Source organism: Cavia porcellus, unplaced genomic scaffold, assembly GCF_034190915.1.
Source record: "Cavia porcellus strain 051 isolate PalLab524CR breed Dunkin Hartley unplaced genomic scaffold, mCavPor4.1 scaffold_1, whole genome shotgun sequence".
Classification (NCBI taxonomy): domain Eukaryota; kingdom Metazoa; phylum Chordata; class Mammalia; order Rodentia; family Caviidae; genus Cavia; species Cavia porcellus.
Genome location: NW_026947484.1, coordinates 130,307,978 through 130,326,672, shown reverse-complemented (window position 1 = coordinate 130,326,672; position 18,695 = coordinate 130,307,978). Strand labels below are relative to the sequence as shown.

The 18,695-nt window shown below is 47.8% G+C and overlaps 1 protein-coding gene across 2 annotated transcripts in view; it reads right to left on the bottom strand.

Annotated features, from left to right (window-relative positions):
• Window positions 1–655: 655 nt before the first annotated feature.
• The window catches only part of Slc6a17 (solute carrier family 6 member 17), a 45,897-nt gene continuing 27,857 nt past the window's right edge, over window positions 656–18,695 (bottom strand). For both annotated transcript variants that reach the window (XM_003479218.5, XM_063255589.1), the window contains exons 7-12: window positions 9,967–10,208; window positions 9,519–9,711; window positions 7,553–7,745; window positions 6,668–6,827; window positions 4,996–5,158; window positions 656–4,519 (exon numbers count right to left, since the gene is read on the bottom strand). In XM_003479218.5, the coding sequence (XP_003479266.1) occupies window positions 4,151–4,519; window positions 4,996–5,158; window positions 6,668–6,827; window positions 7,553–7,745; window positions 9,519–9,711; window positions 9,967–10,208 (1,320 nt within the window). In that variant the 3' untranslated portion in view covers window positions 656–4,150. The remainder of the gene's footprint in view (window positions 4,520–4,995; window positions 5,159–6,667; window positions 6,828–7,552; window positions 7,746–9,518; window positions 9,712–9,966; window positions 10,209–18,695) is intronic.

Below are 18,695 nucleotides of genomic sequence, written 5' to 3'. Positions count from 1 at the left end.
TTGAAAATAATGATGGTCACACCCTGTAGTTCATCTTTTCCCTCCACCAAAGTTTCCAAAGGCTCACCTGAAGTGAGGGAAGTGAGGATGGCTCTCAGAACCTAGAACACATCTTGTTGCCACCCAGTCCGCCTCTCCAGCACCAAGGGCCTGCCTCCCCTCTCTTTGGGGCCTGCAGACTCTGGCAGCTTCCCAGCCTCAGCCCCTCCTGAGGTGAGCACTCACTAACCCCTCTCCCAGCCTCTTGCTGAGCTGACATGTACAGCTTCTCCAGGCAGTCTAGCAGGACAAAAATGTCCCCTGCAAGAGGACACTAAATGCCATCTTACGTAAAATGGAGCCTCATTTTCCTCACCTGGAAAAATCTGGACCACAAGCCATTCCTGGGGGAACTGTGGTAAAAGTCACAGGCAGTTACATGGGTGGAGGAGTTGGAACCCAAAATGCCCAGCATAAGGCTGTGCATTGTTGATTCCTAGAGCAATTCTTGGGAAAATAAATGTCCCTCCGAAAACCCCTCAGCCAGCCACCAGAACCCACAAGAATCCTGTTCTCCCATCCAGCCCTAGGTTTTGCCCCAAACCTTCCCTCAAGATCCTTGTCTTCTCCTATTCCCTCCCTATTCCCCCAGAGCAGATAAGAAAGGCAAGAGGGATTTGGTAAGAATAGACACTTTATTGTACACCAGGGTTGGGGAGAGAGAAAGAAGGGGCCCTGGGGTGACAGTGCCTCATCTCCTCCTCTGAGCTGTGATCCTGACCCAGGGCTCTGACCAGTCATGGGATTCATGGACTTGAACAGTTCTGAACTTGTGTCAGGACACAAAGTGACTGCCTGATGTGTGTGTGCCTGGGTCTGTACAAAGCAGGCTTTCTGTGGAAAGGGCTTGGGGCCCTCCTTCCCCAGCCCATCACTGGGCTCAAGTGAAGCAGCCCCCACTTTTGGGGGCCTACCACTAGGGACCAGGAAATCAGTGCTTTACAACTTTTTCAGTCTCACTTCTCTTTTTCACAGTGGGGAGTATCTGGCAGGAAGGGTTCAGCTGTGAGGAAGGGCTGAAGAGCAGCCCCCCTCCCTGTAATACTGCTGCAAGGCCTGCATGGGTTCCAGGCTCCCCTCATGGCCTACACAGGAGGGTTTCTCCTGGCACTAAGAAAGCAAGAGTCCCTGCAGTTATTGCTGGAGGGCAGAAGCCAACCTGACCAGCATCGCTTCATGTGCCCTACCCTGTCCACCCCTGCCCAGGGCTTTGGCTTCATGTTGCCTCAGTGGACAGGGCAGAAGGTTCCCTGAGCTCCCTGAGCTGATGTTTGGGGCCTGGAGCAGGCAGAGCCAGGGGCCTCTAATAGGCAAGCCCCTGCTCTGCCCCATCTCAGTGACTACTGCCCTGAGCCTTGCTGTCTCCTGGTGGGCACTGCATGGACAGCACCAAAGCCAGTGGGGGTGGGGGCTTGGGCAGGAACATGGGGAGGGTGCCCCTCTCTGACCAACTCCTGCTTCCCCAGAGGAGCTGGAACTGTATTTTAGCTTGTCAGGGGCCATCTACTCTGGACTTCTCTGTAGAGCAAGCAGAGGTGTCAGAAGCAGTCAGGGCAGCTGTGTCAGAATTCTGAGTAACAACTCAAGGACCATCACAAGGACAAACACAGGACAGAAATGCTATGAGACACCTCCTTGAGATCTCACTATGCTAAGAAATCCAGGATTTTTCCTGCAGAGGAACTTGTGGCAACAGTGGGAATAGCAAGAAGTTGACTGGATAACAAATGTGGGGCTTCCCCGCCAAGGTCCTCCTTCCCACCAGAAACACGAAGGCAGCAAGTCACCATCAAGAAACACCTGCCCTTCGCACATCTGGGGCCCTCAGAATGTAACTCCTGAGGCCTCACCCACAGAGCTGGGAGGAGAGGCAGGGAGGCAACATGGTCTCCAGAAAGGTGGTGAACACTGGGAGTCACAGATCACACCCTACCTATACTCACACCCACAGATGTGCACAACACACACACACACACACGTACACACACACACATGCACTCATACACATATCAAGCTCTGGGCCCGTCTAACACAAAGACAGCCAGGACAGAGCTGGGCCAACAGTGAAAGATTACGACAAACACTACTGAGCCCACAACAAGCAAGCAGCCAGTCCCAGCTCAGCCTCTCCTGCAGGCTCATGGGCTGGGGCCCGGCCCAGCCATGCTACAAAATTAAAAATATATCAAATATACAATGAAAATAGATATGTACAGCACTGAGGATGAAAATAGTCCACCAGCCACAGTATAATATTGGGTTTGTCATTTCACAGCATTTACACCCACATGTACAGATTGAATGTACAATAGAAATAGCATATATAGAAGAGTATAGATAGTGGAGTGTCTCCTACGGCCTTGTTCTTCCTGTTGCTAATTCTGCTTGGGACTACGCATGGAACCAGGTAGGAGGTGTTGGCAGGTGAGGGGCCTCTCTTTGGGGAGATGTGGGTGGGGCGATCCCCCCTTCTCTCAAACACTTAGAAAGGACAGATAGGGCTGAAAAGGCTAGAAATGAGAAAAGATGTGGGGGAGGGATGAGTAATGGCGATGGCACATCAGGGACATGGGGACCAGAGGATCAGAAGTACGAGAGGACCTGGACCTGGTCTGCCCTTCCCAGGGCTGAGAGCTTTCAGGATCACAAGAGTAACTCAGAACCCATTGTAAAGATGCCCAAACCTAGCACATGGAATATTCTGCCTTACCATCTACCCTGAACTCTGAAAGATGGAGCCAATCTTCCTCCAGTCCTTACATTTACCAACCCATTTGTCAGTGTATCTAGCCATCCATTTGCCCATCCATCCATCCATCCATCCATCCATTCATCCATCCATTCACCCATCTCTCTAGACATTTATTCTTAATTCAAGATCTGAATCCTCATGAGCTACACTCCCAGAGCAACCCCTCTTCCAGGGGAGGCTCTGAAGTTAAGAGCTGGAAGGGATGCTGCAGCTTCCTTTGGGTGCTGGACCTGAGGACAGAAGCTCCCCCTTGTCCTTGGCAACCTCCGATTTCTGCAGCACTGTCTGTGGCACTATCTGCTATGGTCCAGAGAAGCTTGAGTAAAGTTTCCAAGGTGTCTGCGCACAGCATGCACACTGGTGGCTGTGCTTGTGTAACAGGAGACTGAGTGGTAGCCCAAAGGGCAGTGAAGTTACCTGTCTTTTCCTCAGGAATGAGGCTTCCCGGGGACAAGCCCCTGAATTCCAGGGATCCCATTCCAGGGGAGAAGCTGCCACTAGAAATAAAATTGGGCTCCAGGTAAGGGGAGACAGAGTGTGCTTCACAATTGTGCTCCAGGCCATATGAACTACTTCTGCTGAGAACTATCAAGTTATGTTTTGGAAACCTCACCTTGTACTGTCCTCTTCTCTGGGGGAAAGAGGCACAGTCACCATCCTGGGATCCATGTCAATTGGAGGGGGCTGGGAGATGGCTAAGCCCTTACTGAGGTGGGTAGCTTCTGGCAGGCTGCAAGAGCATACCCCACTCAACCCAGGTAGGGACGAGCACATACAATGCCCCCACTGAAACCTGGGGCCCTTGAACTCCCTTTGCTCCCAAAATCCATGCTCAAGCAGGGCAGGGCAGCACCTACCTCACAAAGCAGGATCTGGAAGCTCTCACATACTCCTGGCATATCTGTTCCCATCCCCAGCTTTAAGCAGGCTGCCAAAGTCCCCTGTGCACCCTTAAGCCTGATGCCTCTCACCACTGCCATATGGCAGCACAAGGAGACCCTCTCCAGACCTAAGAGAGAGGAGGGTAGAGTGACTCCTAAATGGCTACTTGGAGTCTCTGCTGTACTGGGAATCAGGGCTTCTGGATGGTTCTGGTTACATGGCTGCAATTTGGTGAGAGGTTCTGAGGGTCAGATGGATTGGGAGCCTGGATCAAGGGACAGAACTGTCCCTAGTCTCTTACTCAGGGATATGGATTACAGTCTGTTGGGACAGAGGTGGGGAACGAGGGAGGGTTGACCCTCTCTTCTTTGGCAGAGGGCTGGTCTGGGTCTGGTGGCTACCATGGTGGAAGAGGTCAGGCCCAGACAAGTGGGCAGGCTGGGCTTGGGGGAAAAGTGGGTAGGGTAGGGGCTATGGTCACAGCTCTGACTCCGGAGTGGTGGCCAGGAGGTATCCACTTCCATAGCGTCCATTGGGATTGCCACTGGTCTCCAGGGGTGACGTGCTGCCGGGTCCCAGATAGGAGCGGTGGGTGGGCATGGGGGAAGGCGCCTCACTGGGCACCTTGCTGAGGATGAAGCGAGTCTCATCATTCTCCTCCAGGTTGGAGATGTCCTTCATCATGCGGCCCTTCTTATAGGACACGGAGAGGGTGTTGGAACCATCAGAGAGCAGGTGGAAGTGTCGCAGGATGAAGACCACTGGCATGGGCAGGGTTGCCACGATGATGAGAGTGATCAGGAGTGCCATGGCCCAGTTGGGGAAATACAAGTAGCGCTCAGCAGCCTAAGGATGGGAAACAGTAAGGGTCACTGTCCCATGTGGCAGTCACCCTCCCAGGCCTCCAGGGCTGCCTCTCCTTGTCTTGGCCCACAGCCTATATCCCTCTCTTCCCATCCTGCTCAGGCTCCAGCAGAGATGGCAGTTATTAGGGGATGCTACTTGATTTCAGTTTATCACTTTGGTTAAGGGGTCTCACTCTGTAACTGTAAAGCAGATGGGTAGTTTCACTCCACAGTTGTGGAGAAAGAATGTCAAGATTAGACAAGTACGTTAATCCTTCTGAGCCTGTTTCCTCATTTGTGCTATAGGAATAATGCTGCTTATCTTTGGGTTGTTGTAGATTTCAGATTATGTATGCAAAGCATTTGGTGGCCCTGATGTGTAGTAGCTGTCCTCTAAAGGTTTATCCCAATGACTTGTTGCATTAAGGCACGCGGAGACACACAGGTTTCTGGGGTTCCTGGGACCCCAACCCTCACCTCCTCTTTGATCCAGGCGCTGTAGCCTGGAGGTGTCACTCCCAGTTGGATGATACTGGCTGTGGTCAGCACGGCCATGCACAGTGGAGACACGAACTTCCACATGTAGAAGTAGAAGCGATAGGGTTGGAAACCCAGCATCTCCGTCAGCTCCTGCATGAACCTGCGGGACAGAGAAGAGGGCCCAGGAGTTGGTGCCTTTTCTACTGCGCCTGCTCCTTCCTCACAGCCACCCGCTCCAGGAGCCTTCATCAATCCCTCCCAGTTTCCCCGGTCTTCCCTTCAGTGCTCACAGTGTGAGGCCTAGCTGACTACTCTACCCAGGGATAGGATGCAACCCATCAGGCCATCCCTGGCCTTGCACTAGAGGGCTGGTCCTGGACGAGAGCAGATTACTTTACAAACAGTGTCTAACTGTTGGCTCTGTGTGTAGAATTTCAGGAGGCAGGCAAAGTGTACTTGAATGGCATACAAATTTGCCTTTACCTCAATTATATCTAACTGAAACCTGGCAATTCTTTCTATTACAGACACAAGCAACCACAGTAGCATCAACAAATTACCTATGACTGTCTCCAGTGGATTCAGTCAGGTATTTTCATATCACATTACAGTTGCTAAAATACCTGGAGATATCATTTGTGTTCATCACTACTTTAAACTATGATTGTTATCAGATCCACAAATAGATCTTGTAAGTTAATGTAATATAAATAAAGTATATTTCACAGACTTAAATGGTATTTTGCTACTTTTCAATATAGTTTTCTACATAATCCTCTATATTTTATCTTACACATTAAAAAATATTCTGGAAGGGTACAAAGGCATCACCAATCTGCCAACAGAGTCCATGGCACAGAGTTCGAGCCCCTCTAACAGTGCCATCTAATCCTGGTGTCGAGGATTAGGTTAGAGGTGCCCTCCTTCCTCCCCTCTTTGTTTCCTCCTGTGCTGCCTTAAGATCCCTAGGAAAGAGCTTTAGCTCCAAAACCAGGTCCAGGTCCCTAGGATGGTCAGACGGAGTAGGCTAGTGGGGGCAGTGGGCCTTGCAAAGACAAGCACGATGAAGCCATGGCCAGCGCTGAGCAAGGAGCCAGGGCTGGCCTTGGAACTTCCTGGGGACACAGATTTGTCCCTAAATGAGGAAGGAAGCTGGGGACTGACAGAGTGGAGGTCTGCCCTAGTTCAGCCATGAGACTAGATACCTTTGTATTGTTGAATCTTCTTACCCTGCCTGATCCCAAACTTGTGCCAAATCACACTTAAAATCATGAAGTCTATAAGTGAAGGCTGATGAATTTGAGTTCTTTGAGAGCAGGGGCACTGGTGTCTCCACCAAGTGCTTAACAATCGTAGAATTCTGAAGAGGGTCAGGACCCAGGAGAGGGGCCACGGTAATTTAAGGCAGTTTAGGCTAGGAACAGACCTGAATCCAGGGCTCCTACATCCTTGGCTTCACTCTGTCTGCTACTAGCCAAGGGGTCTGGGGAAAACTGATTTCTCTCTAGCTTCAGTTTCCCAGTGCCAAAGGCCTCCCTGCTGCCAGACACTCTGATTCTATGATCTCCTGCCCGTTCATAAGCAGCCCTGAGCACACAGGACTCTCCAGGACTCTCTCATAAGGGACAGAGCCCTCCTCCTGTCCCCTCTCCCCCCACATCTCCCTTACTTCTTGGTTCCATAGATCCAGGCCACAGCGATGTTCTCAAGGATGACGATGACGGTGAGTGGCAGGGTGGCTGAGTAGTCATCGAACATGGTAACAAAGTAGTTTCCGGAGCGCTGGACGAACAACAGCCCCACGAAGAATGCAAAGACACAGCAGCCCACTACAGAGAGCCGGGAGGCCGGTGTGGGGGCAAAGGTGCAGGGTGGGTGTGGCCCAGGAGTCTCAGAGGCACCCAGGTCCCTCCCATCATGCCATTCCCCAGCAGGCCAGCAGGCTCAGCCCTGCAGGAGGGATCTGATGCTGAGGTGCTGGGCTTCCCCTCTACCAGATGGGGAACATCTGGAAAGGCACATCAATCTCCTGTCTTTCATAGCCCTCTTAAACAGCAGCTACTCCATTTAATTACACTGAATTTAAATGATTTATCTGGCTGCTCCTAGGTTCTTTATTTCCACTTCAGTTTCCCCATCTGAGAATAGGAAGACATTCCCCTGGGGATGCAGGTGAAAGGGAGCCATGTAAGTAGCCCAGCTCAACTCAGCAGGGCCAAAGAGAACTGTGGACACAGCCACTGACCCAAAGGATTGAGGGCCAGTCCTGGGAGAGGGGAACACTGCCCAAGACCAGTCAGCAGACTCTTGGGGAGAGAGCAAGAGGTCACATTTTTGGCTCAGGCTAGACCTAGATTTCCAGCTATCTCCTCTTGGTTCCTGAGTACTGGCAGCTCAGTGACATGGCTCCAGCTGTATCCCCATGAGGAGGGCTTTCAGACCTGAGATATTGAATGACACAGATGGAACTCAAATTTTTCTAAAATCAGAGCCAGAACAAGAGTGTCATCCTTGGGACAGGTGAGAGCCAGGTGGGGCTGTGGGGAGGAGTTACCTGTGAACATCTCCTTGGGCACCTTGAAAGTGTCGATGATGGGTGTGGTGATACCCGCCATGGTCCCAATCATGCTGCCCAGGCCCAGGTTGATGAGCATCAAGAAGAACATGACGGACCAGAATGGGGAGGCAGGGAAGTGTGTCATGGCCTCGGTGAAGGCAATGAAGGCCAGGCCTGTTCCCTGTACAGACTGAGGATGGGGCAGAGAGCAAGACCCTGTGAAGGACACCCTCACCCAGGAGCCCCCTGCTTCCTTACCTCTTCCCTTGAAGCTTTAGGAATCACTGTTCCTTTCTTCACAGGGATCCTCACCTCCACCTAATCCTGTTGGTTTGAGCCAATGGTTCTTACACTTTAGTGGGCATCAGAATCCCCTGAGGAGAGCATAAAGGTACCAGTTTGGGACCCTCCCCCCAAGAAACTTGGAATCTAGAGGTTGTACAAGTACCTGGCTGATTCTGATGAATTTGTTCACACCTAGAGACAGACCCAGGATGAGACAATGATATTTTCTCAAGTTGCACAGCCATTCTGGCTGCTCCTAGCTCTGAAATCATGAGCCTCAGATTTGATTGCAGCAGTCACAGGCTCAGCTGCCCAATGGAAGCTTATTGGAACCTTCACAACCCCTCATGCCTAGGTCTCCCCAGGGACAATGATTTGAGCATCTGGGGTACATCTGGTCTGGGGGTTTACAAAACTTATTAGTGACTCTAATATGCAGCCAAGGTCAGAAACCACTACATTAGTGCTTGGGCCCTGTTCACACAACATCTAAATACGCTGGAGGTGGGCATCACTTACATTCTGTCCCATAATGCCAGTAATTGTGAGGAAACATGTGCCCCCTACCTGTGTGATTCTGGTCATTTAGATACTGTTGAAGTTGTATTGCATGAAAAATATTGCTAAAATCCTAGTTTTACTCAGAGGCCCAGGCTGTACCCATAAGAATGGGCAGGATTTCATTGAACATGAAAGATGGATGTCCTATGTGCTGCTAGTTCCCAGGGGAAGAAATCAGGCAGGAGGTCCCCACATGGGCTCTGGCTTTGATCACCTATGGGGGAGTCAGGATGTGGGACACAGCTCCCTCAGTCCAATGGAACTGATTTCTAACCTACAGCTTGGGAATCAGCTAGGGGAAGCTCATGATCTTGTGAAGAAGGGAAGGATTAGCTTTGGCTATGGTCACTTGATCTGACTCGTGAGGGCCTTGATTCCAGCCAGGTTCCTAGGACTCTGTGGATGTCTCTGAACTTTGACCCCTTCTAGCAGACAGGGATTAGCTGTGAAAATGTAAAAAGAAGAAATCTCAACTTGGGCTTGAGTGTTAATGAAGAAGCAGCATCTTTCCAAGCCAGCCGGGGACTAAGGACCATCATGGCAGTGGGATTTAGATGGGGACAGCTGGGAGAAAGCACTGAAGTCCTGAGGGCTGAAACACATGGACTGAATGCTGGCTCACACACTTACTGTCTATGAGACTTTGATAAAGCTCCCCAATCCTACAGGCTATTGGTAGGTAACCACTAGTAAAATAGAGGACACTACTCAACTCATAGAGTTGTCACAAGGTCCAAAGGAGATGGAGAGCCAAGGGCAGACACCAGCATATTTCACTCACCGTATGTCACACACTGTTAAGTGCATTACATATGGCAGAATGGTATCCAGGATACAGGAAGTCCACTTAATCCATGGGAAAGTAGCCTTCCACCAACTGTGGGTTCTCAGATATAACATGTGTCTGCCTTGGCCCCTTGTCTAGATTTAAGCCAACTTTAGGGCAGGGACTTTGCCTAATAGCTTTCCTCTCTCTCCCATTGGACAAGTAAGTCCTTGCCTGTTACACAGACCAATGACTCTCTATGGGGTTTCCCAGGCTTTTGCTCAAGCTCCAGTCACCCATGGCCCATTTTGGGTCCCTCCGTGTACTAGGAAGGACAGCCTGTCCCCGAACCTTATCTAGCTCATCCTCTAAAAGGCAGGGATCCAGGCCCAGAGCTGAGAATTTGTCCTCCTTCACAGTCCTGATGACGTTGTACATCTCCGCATAGTCCTTGGTGGTCAGGTGGGAGAAGTTGACATGGGGTGGGATGAGGTCTCGGCTCAGGACATTGGAGTTGAGGTACCCCAGGATTTTCTCAGCATTCCTGCAGTATGAAATGGAGAGGCCCAGGTGGGAAGGTAGGATTGAGATCTTGGGAGCACCTCATGGATATCAAGGCAAGAACCCCCTCCCCTCCATGGGCCACTGACACAGACATCTCTGAATCTGTCCTTGTGGGCTAGGGCTGGGAACAGATTCCTCAGAGGAGTGGAAGGACTGCTCTCTCTACATGGCCCATTTGCTATTCCTGGGTGAAGCGGGCAGGGGAAGGGAGGATCGGAGGAGTGATGCTACCTACTCGACCACACACTTTTCATTCATGATGTTGGCCTTGAAGCCCAGCACAGCAAATACCACGAGGGTGGCCAACACTGAAGTGAAGAAGTTGATGAAGGACACCAGGGCAGCATCAAAGTGGCAGTTGTTGTCCTGTTTGTTGTAGCTAGAGAAGGCGATGACACCACCAAAGCCCAGCCCCAGAGCAAAGAAGACCTGTGTGGCTGCCTCCCGCCACACCTGGGGATCCAGCATCTTGTCCAGCTATGGGGAAGATGGTAGCAAATGGAGAAGAACAGAGATACAGAGAAGATGGTTTTACTCATAAGCACCAAGGTCACCTCCACACCCCTTCTCTTAGTCTCACAAAGTTCAAAGGTAACATGGCAGAGAAGTAAGAAGCCATGGCTGTATGATCTTGGGAAATTCACTTAACTCCTCTGAATCAAGAGCACCAACTACAGAGTATATTTTGGTGGTAAGTAAGATGAAATAAATGTTAAGTGCTTACATAATAAATTCTCAGCTAATTTTAGCTGCTATCATCATTTACCTTGGAGCTGTCATATTAAGAAACAGCCACTGGGGATAGTGGTAGAGTGTTGCCTAGCATTCATGAGGCCTAAGTTCAACTCCCAGCATAGAAAAAAAGAAAAGAAAGGAAAGGAAAGGAAACATATCCAAGATCATCACAATTCACGCATTTCTAATGCTTAGATTACAGTGTGAATGGTGCCCCCTGAAGTCAAGTAGTCAACAGCCTGCATAACAGTACAAGAGAACAAGAATACCTAACACCTTTCTCACCTCAAACTATGAGAAAAAACAAAAAACAAAAAACAAATCTTTCTTCTTCCCTGTGCCTACCTGATTTTCCCTTTCCAGCAAAAAAAAAAAAAAAAAAGGGCTCATTCAAATATATCCATACCCTCCAGGTCACTGCAGCTGCCTCCACTACAACTTAGAACACAAAACCAAAACACCTCCAGGAGACAGGCAGACCCTGCCTGGGACCTCCATCTGCTTTCAGCCCTCCGAGGGACCTCAACCACAACACCATTTGGGTGGCATGAACAATTTCCAAGGTCATTTTCCTATCAATTTTCCTTTTACTCTTTGTCCCTTCAGGCAGGGACCTGGGGAGCAAAGGTGGGCAGGGTCTCAGCTTTCTTAAATGTTTACCTTCTAGCTATAGAGGTGCACATTGATCAAATGATCCCAGGAACAGATGCTAAATTGCAACTGTGACAAAGTCTGTGAAAGCCAGGCATCTGTGCTCAGAGAGTCTCCAAGGGGTTCTGAATGGGTCGAGGTACCAGGGAGGCTTTTTATGAGAAGGGATCCTTGAGCTGACACCTCACAGATAACAGTGGAGATTAGAAGAGGATTCAGGCAGAAGGAGGTTTGTAGGCCAGGATTCAAATTGGCACAGAGGTTGATATACAAAAGGAGACAGAAGAAGCCAGGCTGGCTACAGCACAAAGAGTAGGCGGGGATGGACCAGCCAAGGCCAGACAGGAGGAGGCAAAGGCCTTAGGGATTCTTGTCTTTATCCTAAGAAATAATTCCATCTAGGAAACCACCAAGAGCTGCCCAATCAGGTGAGCGTTTCCAAAAGAAGCAGGTGGACACATCAAGGAAGCTGTGAGGAAGCACATTTAGCAGACCATGTGGCAGATAGAGGTAGCTTTGTCTACAAGACTTAAGCAGGAGAAACAAAGGCAATAGAGAGGGAGCAGTCAAGGTGACAGCCACATTTCAGGCCTACATGCTGAGTATATTAAAGTGGCAACAGGGGAAGAGGAGTAGGTTGATGGGATTGCATAGCAGAGGTCAAGATGATAGTTCTGCAGAGGATGGGTTGAATGTGTCTTCAAGGCATTTAGGAGATGTCACGTGGGAGAGTTAGAAGTGGGACACATGGGTTGGGAACAGTGGGTGTCCTGACAGGCAGTAAAGCTGTGGCTATAGATGCAGAATAAGAGGCTAGTGCCAAGTCATCTCTAGTGTTGTTCCATGCAGGGAAGCGGAGGAATCTCCCAAGGGAGCCAGGAGAGCAGGCAAAGCAGGGATGAAGGCTAGTCTTCCCAATGACAAGCACCAATGGAGGGAGTCAGTGGCCAGGTCATGGGTGGGCAGACAGCAGAGGGGCTGGAGCCAGGTCATGTGAGAAGAGGAGATAAGCAAAGCGGAGGCAGTGGACGCCATGCAGATGAACAAGCTTTTGGAGCAGCTATTCATGGGATGGGAAGAAAAAGGACATAATCAGGAAAAGGGAATGGAATCCACGAAGGCTATTTTTTTTGTATATTGTCTCGTTGTTTCAGATGGAGTGATTTGATGATAGGATATATAAAGGTGGAAGGAGCACAGGGATGTGGGTGAGGGTCAGAACTGTCTTCCGTAAGAGTACCTCAAGTTTCTCTAAGAGAAAGAACTTGGTACTTGTTTTTCTGTAAAGCAGGAGATGAAATAATCTAGTGGGATGAGTGTGCTGGGGAGGAGGAGAGAGGGGTCAGAGGAGCAGAAGTCATTTCAGTGATCCTCATGGAGCATTAGAGACTGAAATGGCCATAGAAATGTGGCAGTGAAATTTTGCACTGCTGGGTCCTCACGCTTGCACAAGTGGGAGTCTAGTTTTAAAGGTAAGATGGAACTACTATCTTCTTTTTAGAAGTAACCTTAGCCCACAATTCCTAATCTAAAAGCCCCAGGGTCAGACTGGTTTTGGACTTCATGTTTCGGTAACTTTATTTTGAGATGGTAATATAGTGCATATGCCACATAATTACATAATTCTCCCCAGCATGATCTGGGGAAGCACCCTGTAATCTAGCACAATTAGGATTTCTGCAGCAGAATATGGATTTTCACACCAAGTGACTCAATAGAGGCTATAAATAGCATCACATCTGCACAGGTGGTTTTGCCCCCAAAAGAGTTTGAATGAACAAAACAAAACCAGAGGAACTTTTGTTTTTTAAAGTGATTTGGATTTGGTATTGTGGGTAAGAAAATAGTGGCTTGTCTAGACATTAACAGAGATTTGGAGAAGAGAATAATTATAGTTCTCCAGAGAAAACATTTCTGTAACTCTTCTCTTTTGGGTGAAGATTTTAAATGATCCTCCCCTGATCCGGGTGTGGTGGTACACTCCTGTAATCCCAGCACTTGGGAGGCTGAGGCAGGTGGATTGTGGCAAGTTCAAGATCGGCCTGGACTACAAAGTCAGCCTGAACCACATAGCAAGATCCTGCTTCAAAAAAGACCAAAAAAAAAAAAAAAAAAAAATGATTCTCCCCAAAAGGCTCCAGAAGTGGATGCAAGCAAGTTAGCCTTCATGGTGTCCACAGGTGTCCACTGTGACAGTTCTTCCACTCTGCAGGAGCCTAGTACTTCCTTCAGTCTAGAAGCTGGGACCTAACAGGAAAGTCATAGGTGTTTTGGTTCTGGCTAGTATTAAGTGTGAGGTTTCAGAGTCCAGGTTGAGATAGACAAGCACTAGTCATGTTCTTCTCATGATGAAACTCGTCAAAGGCTTCGCATTGTCTTCTGGAAAATCTTTTTTTGACTTCTCTATATTCTGAATACTTTAAATGCAGTACAGAAGCCTTATGGTCTTTCATACATCTGGTTTTGGCCTTGGCTGTCCTTTCTTCCTGGAATTCCCTTCCTTCTATTTTTCTGATAAAATATTCATTTCTCAAAGTCAGCATAGATATCAATCCTCTTTGAAGCTTTTTATGACTTCCTATGGCAGAGCCAGCCATGGCCCCTGCGCTCTCCTAGTTCTTGTCAATGTCCACATCACAGAATTTGTGTCTTTCTTCCTTCCAGAAATTCGTGTCTAGGGCTGGAACTTAGCTCCTGTCTCTGTCTGAGCTATGGTTTTCATTTGTACGGAGTGAGGAGCAAGAAAGACAGACAAAGGCTGACCTCACTCGTGGGTTGTGAGCTGAGCAGGAGGACCAGAGAAGGAGTTGCAAAGCTCTACCAGCCTTTTGGGGCTGAGGTACATTTTTCTAGGACAAGAACTTTCTTAGGATTTGAAACTTCTACTTTGTAAAATAACTATTTTGTAATGCTGGCTTTCTGTCCCAAACCACCACCTTTTTTGGTAATTATTCTTGTTTGATCAACATAAAACATTACTATAGTTTTTATAAAAGTTCCAGGCCTCCAGTGAGACTCAAATTCCTGCCATCATTAGAGTTTTCAACACTCTTTAAACCTAACATAAGATGTGGACAAATATCTAGGCCCAGTTACTATCCAGGGCCAAATTTCCTAAGTGGAGTCTTCTCTCTAGGGGAAACACCACAGTCCCAGTGGCACTCTCAGAGCAGGTACAGCAGCTGGGGGTTTTCTCAGAGAAAAAGGCATGAAAGCTGTACATCTGACAATTTTGGATGGAAAGAAAATTGCTTTTTGTTAAGATTGTATTTATCATTTTTTCTATTTAAAAATTTTATGTGTAATACAAACAAAATAGAAGAGTGTAATGAACTCTCACTTTATCCATTACCCAATTTTAACAATGACCAATAGCTTGGCAATCTCGTTTCCTCTACATCCTACCCATTTCCCTACCTCAGCACTATTTTGAAGGAAACTGATGTACTCAAATCCAACACTGATAAGGCCCAAGGACAGCACCTGAGGGTACCAGATCTTGACCTGCAAGGGAGAAGTGCCCTTCCTAAGTGTTCACTTGGGATCCCCACTCCCAGTCTGTAGCCTGCAGGGAACTCTCATGGATGGAAATGAACACATATACAGGGCACTACTCTGGGTAAACTGAGTCAAATGCCTGTTCCTTGACTTTAAAGGGGGCTTTTGCCAGGATGAATCCAGGCCAGAATCAGGATGCCCCTGTGTCCTCTCCAGACATCAGGATGTGACTGCAAAAAAAGAGACAGGAAATGGGCTTTTCCCTCTGAAGTCAAGCTTGCACCCTCCTCAAGGTGCTTGCTCTGAAACCAAGAAACAGCTTCCTGCTGTTACTTTGGCACAATGGCTGAGTCATTTCCTCACACAGGGAACAAGGTGTTTCACGGCATTTGACTCACCAGCATGAAGACACTTTTTGAATCTGAAAGCAGCTGCTGAGCCCTAGCATGAGCAGGTGCGTGACAACAGCACATGGCCTTGCCTCTCAGCTGCTGCTGTGGCACCTATCTATGTAGAGATAGACTGGACTATATGACACCAGATGGCACTGGAGTGCTGGATTCTCACTGCCCAAATACAGTGTCACCTTCACAAGAGACAAGGACAATAATAGCTAGAGCGGTCCTAGGAGCTCTACTGACAACCTGTGCAGGGAGGCTGTTGCTTAGCCCATTTTGCAGCTGTGGAAACAAAGGCCCTGAGGGAAACAGAACACCTCCCAAATACTGGGAGATAACCTGGGATCTGAACCCACTCCTGCTCACCAGCTGGACTGACTTCATCTTCCTGCTGGGAGTCCCTGCTCTGATGGTAGGAGTCAAGCAGTTCCACCACTGATTTCTATCCATGAACCCTTGGAACATTCAGGGACTCCACTTACCTTCTCCAAGAGTTACATGCACGCTTGATCCTGCGGTCTTCTCTCCCTCACCCCTGAACCTCAGAAGCCCAGTTCTTCTTTCCCAGCTGTAACTGTGACATCAGCTTCCTGAGTACCCCCAGTAATGTTTATGCGTATACCAGCAGCATATATACACACAGACACACACACATATATTTATATTACAAAATATACACAAATGTACATGTGTGCATGTGTATCCTTCCTTTTTTTTTACTTTTCATACAAGAATTATTCATGGAACACTTCATGCTCATGGAACACTGCTTGCCCCCGCCTTGACAGTTCTTCAACATGCTGAACTGGGATGCCAGAGCCCCTGTACTCCAGGAAAGCTGGCCCCTCTGCCGCTGCCCATGCACAGCTTCACTCTACAGTTATCTAACCTCTCTGTAAGATGGCAATAATAATAGAAACCTCTCTGTGAGGTTTCTACCTCTAGAGTCAGGAGATTTGGATGAGTAAGGGGAGTATCATAGTGCCTGGCACTTAGAGAGAACCACCACTGGTGAAATTCACTGCCGTCTGAGCATCACCCTGGTGGTGGGAAGCAGCTTTCTGTGAGAGTAATCAGGTGTGAAAAGCTGTCTCCAGCTCACTGCAAATAAGCCACCAGTGGTCGTGAGTGCTGTGCCTGTCCACCTGTTCCTGACTCTTGACTCTCATGCAGCTACTTCCCATTCATACCTCCTCAGGACTCCAACCCCAGCTCCTGAATTCTGTCAGCCAATTACCCTGATTCCTAGCCCACTGAAAGGCATGGCGCATCAGCAGAAAACTTCCTTCCACTGCAGAACTCTTCCTCACAGCCAACGGGCTGGCCCTCCTCTCGCTTCTGTGGAGATGTGTGCCCTTCTCTTAGGCCCTGGGGCCCATCCCTGCTGCTGTTACTCTTTTTCCAGCACACTTCTCCCTCCTTTATGGATTTTTTAAAAAGAAATTTCAATGATTTGCCATATCACAGAGTTATACAAGCACTACCACAATCAATTAGAATCTCTTCATCACCCCAAAAAGCAAGTCTATACCCAATACAATCATTCTCCATCTCTGCTCACCCTTGTCTCAAGTTCAGCCTTATATAACCACTAACACTTTTTCTGTCCCCGAAGATGTGCCTGTTCCCGACATTTATATAATTGATATTATACGTGATGTGATCTCTTGTGCCTGGCTTCTTTTACTTGGTTTAGTATTTTCAAGGGTCCTCCATTTGTAGTGTGTGTTGATACTTCATTTTTTTTTTTTTTGCGGTTGGATAATATTCTATTGTATGGTTATATCACATTTTGTTTATCCACTGATCAGCTGATGGACATTTAGGGTGTTTCTACTTTTTTCTCATTATGAATCTCACTATGAACATTCATGTTCAGGTTTTTGAGTGAACATATGCTACCAGTTCTCTTGGATATGGGCCTAAGAGTGGAATTGCTGGAGCATGCGCTATTTCTAGTTAACCTTTGAAGGAACTGCTAGACTATGTTCCAGAGTGACTGCACCATTTTAAATTCCAACAAGCAGAGTGTGATGGATTATTTTTATCATCATATAAAATTCTGAAATAATACCCTTGAGCCCATAGCCCTCTCCTCTTGCTATCCTATTTCTCATTCATCTGTTTCCTTCTACTGCAAAACTCTTAAAATAAATGTCCTCAAATATTTGTCTCTAATTCTTCATCTACCATTCTCTTTCAACCTATTACTACTAGATTTTCTCTCCAGTACTCCACCAAAATAGCTTTTGTCAAGGTTACCAGCGATACCGCTGTTTCAGAGTAATGAGTCATTTCTGTCCTCATCACTTGACCTCTCAGCAGGTTTGGACACAACTGACCACACCCTTTCTCTTCAAGAATTTTCCCTACTCTGCCTCTAGGATGGATGTGCCTCGCTTGTCCTCTATCTCCTCCCTTACCAGCTATTCCTTCCACAACCTACAAATACTGGAGCTTCAAGTGCTCAATGCAGTTTTGCTCTCTGATATTCTCCAGGTGATTGTAAACCAATATGAGGCTTTCAATTCTATTACTCCAGACTCCTGAATCTGAACCTACAACCACGACCTCCAGATTCATATATATAGCTGCATATTCAACTTGAATATCTATTTGAATTTAAAAAAAACTGTCATATCCAAAATAATAATCTGAATGTCTCTCACCAGATCTGCTCCTGCCACCACCTTCCCCTTTTCTGTACATGCCAACTCCATCTTCCTGGTTGCTCACCAAAGACTCTGGTGTCAACCTGGACATTCCTGTCCTCCTCTCATATCACACCTCATCCTGAAACAAATCCTGTTGACTCTGATTCCTCAGTTCATCTTCATCCCAACCACTTCTCATTGCCCCATTGCTGCCTGGGCTCATACCAATCACCTGTCCCCTGGGTGATCCTTCCAGCAGTTTCTCTGTTCTCCCTTCGACCCCTCAGATTCTCTATTACAGCTCCTTAAAATGCTTAAAGTGGTCAGATCATGCTTCTCCTATGTCCAGAACTTTCTAGTGGCTTATAGAAGTGTCAAAATCCTTACTTGAGAGTCCTACCAGACTCTCATGATCTGCCACTGCACTGCCCTCCCACCTGTTTTTACCAGCCACACTGGCCTACTTGAATGTACAGGACACTCCAAACTCAAGCCCTTTGCACTCACTGCCCCACTGTTTGGAATGAAATGCCTGACTTCCAAGTTTCCACGTGGCCTGTTCCTCACCTCCTCTAAGTCTTCATTCAAATACCACGTTCTCAGAGAGGCTTTCCTGTGCTACACCTTCTAAAACTCATCTCTCTGCCCAAATGTCTTAGCCCTTCTTTCTCTGCTTTATTTTTCTTTCTAGCAACACCAGTCAATAATTCTTCATCTTGATCATCTATTTCCTCCCCACAGCACATAGATTCCATGAGGGCCAGAAAGTTTGTCTGTTTTATTCTCTGCTGAATTCCAAGAACCAGAACAGGGCCTGGCACATATTGGGAATTCAGTCAAGTTTCTTTGAATGAATGAAAAATCAGTGGTAGCACTGGAAGTGTTTTTAGTCTTTTGCTACTAAAACAGTGTAATGATCAATTCTATACACTGGTTATTTTGCTTATCTGTAAGTACATCTGCAAGATAAATTCCTAAAAGCAGAATCACTAGGCCAAAGGATATGATCAATTGAGATTTTTGGTAAA